The sequence below is a fragment of the Cajanus cajan genome, chromosome 2 (genome assembly GCF_000230855.2).
Source record: "Cajanus cajan strain Asha chromosome 2, NIPB_CcT2T_4, whole genome shotgun sequence".
NCBI classification, from domain to species: domain Eukaryota; kingdom Viridiplantae; phylum Streptophyta; class Magnoliopsida; order Fabales; family Fabaceae; genus Cajanus; species Cajanus cajan.
In genome coordinates this window covers 12,256,205-12,264,693 of record NC_138518.1, presented here as the reverse complement: position 1 = coordinate 12,264,693, position 8,489 = coordinate 12,256,205, and the positions used below count along the sequence as shown (strand labels likewise).

General features: G+C 27.4%; 1 protein-coding gene across 2 annotated transcripts; it reads right to left on the bottom strand.

The window, feature by feature from the left end:
• Positions 1–4,235: 4,235 nt before the first annotated feature.
• Positions 4,236–5,515, bottom strand: LOC114916870 (putative B3 domain-containing protein At1g78640). Of its 2 annotated transcripts, none has more exons than XM_083069942.1 (3): positions 5,359–5,515; positions 4,822–5,085; positions 4,236–4,734 (listed from the first exon to the last, which is right to left on the bottom strand). In XM_083069942.1, exons 2-3 carry the CDS (start codon positions 5,001–5,003, stop codon positions 4,380–4,382), a joined length of 537 nt encoding a protein of 178 aa, XP_082926068.1. In that variant the 5' UTR covers positions 5,004–5,085; positions 5,359–5,515; the 3' UTR covers positions 4,236–4,379. The 2 variants fall into 2 exon arrangements, with proteins under 2 accessions (XP_082926068.1, XP_029130262.2); XM_029274429.2 differs by having other exon boundaries at positions 5,412–5,512.
• Between the last annotated feature and the right edge of the window lie 2,974 nt (positions 5,516–8,489).

Here is an 8,489-nt window from a genome sequence, read left to right as displayed (position 1 = left end):
TTGGACCCTGGGCCCAGAGAGGGGTTGAGACAGGGGGGACCATGACGGGAGGCATTCCATGCGTGGGACGTTGGGTGTTTAACTGCGCAGCTCACTGGCCACAGAGGGTTTAACGGTGGGTGGATTGCCTTTGCACGGGCCGCTGGGTGTTTAACCGTGCAACATACCGGCCCTGGAAGGGTGTGAGAACGGTATGCCCGCATTGGCAACAACTAAGGGAATTGACGAGGTACGCCCATTGTGCGGAGTGCCAAGTTGAGACTCTTAGGAGAGGAGATGTGTATGAGCATATAGTGAGCATGTGTATGAAAGCTTGTATGATTGAAAAAAAATGATGTTTGGTAATTATATGAGATGTATTTGTTGTTTATAGTTAATGATGATATTTTGGTGCACGGTGTGGGGTAGGAATTGGATAGTTCTATGTTCATATATGATGTTATCTATCTCTCACCGTCCTGTTTTTATGTGGTTTTCTTTTAGGTAAAGATGAAGGCACTCATAGTGTTGAGTTCTAAAGGGAAAGGGTTCTGCTCTGATAGGATGTGACATTGGAGCATGAATTTAGGATGCTTTAGTTATGAATTGTTATTTGTCGTTTGAGGAGACTTATTTTTAGAAGTTTTATATTCACCTTATATTTGTAAATTTTGGATCCCTTTCATTTTTCTTTAGAGACCTTGATAATTTTCTTTTAAGAGTAAAACTTTATTATTATTATTATTATTATTTCTATTTATTTCAAGACTTGTGAACCTATGAGTTTTTATTAAAATATGTGGACCCTTCTTGATGTTATATTTATTGAATTATTCTTATTGTTGTTACTTATCTATTATGGGGTAGAAGGGTGTCACAATATTTTTTTTTGTTGGATAACATTCTATTTTGTGTGCAAGATGTATCATTTTTTTGGACATGTATTTTTGAATGACATGTAATTGTTAACATATTTATTTATTTATTGTTATTTTTTTATTATATTCATTTTTAATAATATCACTTATATATTTTTTAGGAGAGTTACTTTGAAAAGTTACAAAATATTAGAAAAGATAAGTATTTCCTTACAACAATTGACCCAATTTTAATATGACATCTTCATATTGCATTCTTCATAATACTTTAATTTAAAATTTATTTGTTGCATGTTCATCCTCTTAAAATAAATTCCATTGAATGGAGTTCTATAATAATAGCAAATAAAACTCAACTTTAAAAAATAGTCAAAAAAGTTATTGTCTCAAAAGGTAGAAAGGTAATATAATAATATGATTAATAGAAAATATTATATGTGCAAATTTTATATATTGAAATGAAATTTGAATTTGTGAAGGAAATGACAACAATTTAGTTTCAATTTTGGTTTTCAAGTTGTTGTTAATGTTTTGCATGCATTTGGACCATCACCATTTTGCAATATGGTTAAGATATAACACTTTGGTCCCCTTTGCTTCTACTAAAGTAATTCCTCTATTTTTCTCTTTTTTTCTACCATTGATATTTTCTATTATTTTTACGCATATATAAGGACTTTTAACGAAAGTCAACTCAAGAATATATTCATGTTTCACGTTAAATTTCAAAACTTAATTTAATTTTTTATGAGTAATTTCTCATTTTTTTCCTTTTTAAATTATTTATTTTTTTAATACAATGCAGGTACAGAGTGTCTTTTTCCTGCTAGTACATATAAAGGCACGGAGTAACATAACATAGGCGATTTGTTTTCATAAACGGTACTACTTTCGATTCGTATCGCTTGCTACGTGAACCCCATTGTATCGTATTGTGTATCGTACGATATTAACTACCATTTGCGAGTTCAATGATTATATATTTAATTTTTTTTACCGAATGATATTTTATTATCTATACCTATAATCTATAACTTAAGATAAAAGGGATACAAAAAGGTTTTGGTCTCCATTTTTCTTTATTCAATTTTCACCCTTATTGGTGGTTACTCTTTTAAAAAAAATAACCACTTTCTTTTAAAACAATAACCACTTTTTTTTTAAAACAATAACCACTTTCTTTTAAAATAACAACCACTCAACATATCTAGGCTTTTATCTATTTCTATCTTGCTGCTCTAAAAAATTTCCTCTCCCTCTTTCGTATGTTCTTTTTTCATTCTCACTCTCTACAATTTTCTCATCCCAATTGATTCTCAATTTCCCCTTTATTCCAAAATCATCCCTATTTCTTAGTATGAATCACATTTGAAAACAAGTTGTATTATATTTTAACTCATCTTTTTTAACGTTCTAATATTTTTTTAATAAATTTCTTTATTTCTTTTTCTACTGGATTTTTTGAATATAGTGACACATTGTGTAGAAGATAAATACTCCGACCGTGATAAGGACACCATTAAAAAGCATGATCACACCTTTCATGATCACGACTTAGATGAAGTTCATGAAACAAAAAAATATGTTCTTAATTTTTTTAAATCATCTATAATTAGATATGCTAAAAATTATAATAGAAGAAACACAATGACATGTTTGAAATTGAAGGTATGTATATTGAAATGAAATTTGAATTTGTGAAGGAAATGACAATAATTTAGTTTCAATTTTGGTTTTCAAGTTGTTGTTAATGTTTTGCATGCATTTGGACCATCACCATTTTGCAATATGGTTAAGATCTAACACTCTGGTCCCCTTTGCTTCTACTAAAATAATTCCTCTATTTTTCTATTCTTTTTCTACCATTGATATTTTTTATTATTTTTACGCATATATAAGGATTTTTAACGAAAGTCACCTCAAGAATATATTCATGTTTCACGTTAAGTTTCAAAACTTTCTTTAATTTTTTATGAGTAATTTCTCTTTTTTTTTCCTTTTTTTTTTTTTAATACAATGCAGGCACGGAGTGCCTTTTTAAAGGGGATATCTTTTTTGGTAACCACCTTGGTCTCTACTTTTTTTGACCATTATATCCTTATATTTTTTAAAATTAGAAAAAATATTTTTTAATCAAATTTAAGAACTTGAAACTAATAAATCTATACTAATATATAAAGGGATACTTTATACTAATATATAAAGGTGTTTTATTTTGTTACGTTTGACGTTACGTCAAAACAAACCTTTTTGAGTTGGTTAGCATTAAATGTAAAAGAACAAGATTTAGATAAAAATAAAGAATAAAAAAATAAAATCATAATAAATTCAAATAAGCTAAAACCCTTTTCATAAGTTACAATGGAAAGAGTATTGAAATCAAAGGACTAGATTTAAGAAATCGCCAACCAAATTATGGTGTTTAGGACTTTGAAGGGATAGAAATTTGATTGAAGAAAATATGATAGAAAACAACAATTTAGAAATGAAAGCAATAATTTAGATTTAGAGTGTGTTTGGATGAGAAATTTAAATGAAACAATTAAATTTTTTTGAAGAATTTTAAATGCTTTGAGATGAAATGTTTTATTTGGATGGAGAATTTACAAATAACTTGAAATTTAAATATTTGTAAAATTCCTTAAAATAGTAAAATTGCAAATTCTTCAAAATAATAAGAATTTGAAATTCTTGATATTTTTTCTTTCTTATCTCCCTTATATATCTTTTATATCTCTGTCTTATTTCTTAATTGTTGAATACTCAAAACTATTTTTTTAAATATTGATCATAAAGAATTTTAACAAGGGAAAGGCATTGGTATGGATAAGCGAATTAAATAATTAATCTAATTAAAAGTGTAGAAAACAAGTTTGATCATGCAAGTTTTTCATGGTTGATTGTCCTCTTTGGGCCTAAACGCTATGTTGGTATTATATAAATTATTATTTCTTGTCTTATTTTATCAATATGAAACTTGTTTATATTTCAACAAGCCTCGTGTACTTTTTCATCATGTGCACATATTATAGGTACCTAGCATGACAAATTCACAACTTCAAGGTGTTAAAGGCAATTGCAATTACTTTAGGACCTAATTAAATACTTATTCAATATTATTGCAAGTGAAGTTTGTTGAATTTTTTTTTAAGATAAAAAAGATTATAAAAGATTATTGTACGTCATTTGTATGATTAAGATATGCTCTTCCAAAACACCTCAGGCAATTATTGTTGAACTCCTTGAACTTGGTAATCAAAATATCTCCTCAATTTTCATTCACAGCCTAGCATATATACTTTTATATGGCCGGAAGTAACTAAACGAGCAAATGAACGTATAAAGGTAGTGAAAGAAAAAACTCATTTACACAAGAAACAAAACTGCACATTTGTAGTATTATTATTTACTGTATCATACTGACAGCAAGAAAAAAATGAAAAGAAAGCACTGAAGAGTACTTGTAACAAATGAATGAACATGAATACTTGATGGAATTTTCTAAAATGGATGAATTGTAAACTATAAATCTTCCCGTTTAAGAACAGAAAAATTATAGCGCTTGTGGATATCATCCCAATAAAAGCCAACAAAATCGTGCAACTTTAAGTCCCTTCTCAAGATAAAATCTTTGGTCCAGTTGCCCGTGAAAACAATAGAATTTGTCCTTTTGACTAAACGGAGAGTGTGCTTGGTGTTTGTGTCCACATCCAAAACCTCAAATTCATATCCCTTTTCTTCAGTCTCATCTTCAGATGCCGTACCAGATAGAACCACTTTGTCCATCAAATCACACAGTTGCAAGGGTACCTTTATTTTCCAGGGGTCATGTAACTGCTTCTTTACCACATTCTGCTGCTCTTCACACTCTAGTTCCCTAGACCAAATTAAGAACCTTAATTTTCTTTCGGCAAAGAAAGGGAGTGATATGACAAGAATAAATTGAAGAGAAATATATTAATACCTGAGGCATTGTTCTAATCTTTCGAGTTTTGTGTCGTGGTCTGCAGTGGCAACATCTGGGAACCTTTGGAGCATATATTTGGCTAATTCCTGCCTTCGTTTCTCCTCCTCCTCTTCTTCTTCTTTTTCTTTCCAAATATTTTCTTCAGTAACCTTCTCTTTACCTTTTCTTGCAGCATCCATTCTTTTGATTCTTTTTCTTTAATCCTCTCTCTTGCTTAGCTTTGCTCTAATAGTTATGTTATGTCTTGGCTTGCAATATAATCTGTCAAAAAACTTATTTGTTCATGAAAACTCAACACACATCATCAATTTTAAGAGAGCATGTATCAGTTAACAAATCCCTAATCCCTTTAGAACCCTAGCTTACATGCGCACTTCAACAATTCAATTTCTCTTCCAGAATATCATTTTAACAATTGTTTTACCAGAAAGACAATCATAATTTCATACAGAGATAACTAATATTAGAATCATCAAACGTCTAAACAGAAACAATTATGGAGTTACTAAAAATCTTAGAGCACTTTCTCTTTACCTATATTCTCTTGTGATTTCACAGAGCAGATAAAGATTCATTTTTTCCTGTACCTGTTGCGTTAATCAGAATAATTCCAATGTTATTATCTTAGTATTCCTCCTCGGATCTCTCTTCTTCTCTTTTCTTTCTTCCAACACTTCAAAACACAAAATGAGTCAGATAGGTTAATTCAGTCTAACCGCTTTCTTAAAAGTAATCTACTGGGCCAAATTAACCTAACCCATTTTTCTTAATAATAAAATATTTTTGACCCAAAATATAATAATATAATTTTGATATCAGAATATCCTATAAAATTAACCTTTTAAATTATATAATAAAATATATAATTAATCGACTCCTAAATTATCCCTTAAAATAAATAAATAATTATTTAAAATACTAATAAAAATACTTATTTAATGCATACAAAATAATTATCTAAAGCATTAAAAAAATAATTATTTAAATTATACAAAACAATATTCTCCTATAATAATAAAAATAATTATAACCAAATACCATATAATAATAATAATAACAATTTTTGAAAAATGGGCTACATGTTTAAAAATAATCTTATATTAATATACTAGAGGTAAAATATGTTTCTTGAAAAATAAAAAATTACAAAACTAAAAAAAAGAATTGAAGTTAGATAATAGTATAATTTATTTTTGTAAATTGAGTAGTTTAAAATAATTAATGAAACAATGGACTTAAAAAATGAAAGAAAAAAAAGTAACACAAACCACTAATCCTTTTATACATAGTAAGTATAGGTATATTTATAGAGTCAATACAATAATATCATTTTATATGACGATGAGAATGTTGAATCTTAATCTTTGAAATAAATTAAATAGTTTAGATTAAAATATTGGACATAAAACTACAAAGTGACAACAATAGTGGTGATGAACATAATATCATGATAGTGATAACAATGTTTATAATGACAATAATGAAGATAATAGTGTTAAAGATAATATGTTGACAACGATATCATTACTTGATAGTTTTTTTTTTTTATTATTTTTTTTTTTTTTTGATAAGGGGATATAATTTCTAACCATTGGGTCAGTTCTTATAAGGTTAAAGTGATATGCCTCCAATTATGACTTGTGATTTAAAATTGAGATTTTATTTATAATTTTTCAATTTAAATTGTTTATTTTAATTTAACTATTGAGATTGAACATTATCGTTCTCATATGAGAATAATAATCTTACTTTATCTCTCTACATATAAATAAATAAATAAGAATTAAAAAATTTGTTATTATATTTTTATCTGATCTCAAACACAATACTTTATTCAACTCTTTCAACTAATTATGTTAAATATTTTTAAAATTAACATTTTTTACGCTTATTTCTTTTACGTGATTAATTAAGGTTTGGAAAAAGAAAGTACGGGAGTGAAACATATAAAAACTATATATTTCTAATTTAATAAGAGAGAAAAATATTATCTCATTATTTTCTAGTATGAATTATTTTTGCCTAAAAAGGTTGTTAATTAATTAAGAATTTATTTTTAGATAAAAATCAATTAATGAAATAGATAACTAGAAAAGAGAATTATATAAAAAAATACAAATAGTAAATAAAAAATATTATATACAGATATAGGTGTAATATATAATAAATTTATTGACATTTTATAAAACTGACACTAAAAGCATGTTTGAGATTTATTTTTTACAATTTAGTTATTTTTTTATTAATAAAAAAGATGTCTGCAAAATAAGTCGTGTGATTTGAATAATAGATGAAGTTTATAAAATAAAAAATAAGTTACTTTGATGCATATAAAGTTTACAACTTATCTAACAAAAGAAAAACCGAATAAAAACTAACTTACACTCATTTTTAACAATTTTTTTTTCTGTTAAAGACATTATTTCTAAATGAGTAGGGATTTGTGTATTTTAAGAATAAATTTACTTAAACTTACTTCATTCAATAATTCATGTTTCACATCAAATTTCAACAATTGAATCGTTGAATTTAAAGTTCTTAATATATAGTTCGTAATAAATTTTAAAAAATTTAAAAATTATTTAATACTTCGTTTCATTAATTTAAATCAATGTATAAAATATTTTTATGATTATTCGTCAAATTGAATTAATGAAATAAATTATCAAATAATTTTTATATATATTTTTTAAATTTGAAAACTTGATCTATGCATTAAGAAATTTAAATTCAACGAAATATCTTCTTCTTCTTCGTCTTCTTCTTCTTCTTCAACTATAACTGCCTCAGTAACTGCTATAACTGTTTTCTTTCTTCATATACGGTGATAACTGTCATGCTAATGCATGGACATACACTAATTTAGATATATGATATGCACATAGTACAAGGGTTTTTCAGTTTCCTACTGTATAGTATTTTCTTCAACTATAACTGCCTCAGTAACTGCTATAACTGTTTTCTTTCTTCATATACGGTGATAACTGTCATGCTAATGCATGGACATGCACTAATTTAGTTATATGATATGCACATAGTACAAGGGTTTTTCAGTTTCCTACTGTATAGTATTTTCTTCCTACATAACAAGAGTAGCGACATTTGGACACTTAATAAACCCACAAAAATCTTATTAATAAACATGTTTTTATCTAAATCTATTTTCTTATTATATCATATTACCAATTGTCAACTGTTGTTGACCTAAGTGAATATGAACTCACGATTAATATGATTTTCAGTCTGAGAATGTGAATGAAAATAATGTTTGTGAGAGTGAAAACTATAAAATGATAATCAACCAAGTGTTTCAATAATAATTAAACATAAAACTTGATTAAGAAAAGAGTCCCTTCAAAGTGCAAAAGTAAGAAACTACGTACGTCTGCGTTTTCTCGTCGGACGTAAACATATTTAACGTAAAAAAGATGCGATAACAATTTTGAAAATAAAGCAAACTTTTTTACGTCGGCCTAAATAGGAGCCAACGTAAATTTAAAAATCTACGTTGGATGTAGCTTGTGTTCGACGTAGATTTTTTAATTTACATCGGCTCCTATGTGGTCCGACGTAAAAAAGTTTCATATTTCCCCCCGCCACTTCATCTTCTTCGCGCGCGGCAATATTTGTACACAACGTTACAGAGAACGGTGTTGGGTTCTTCG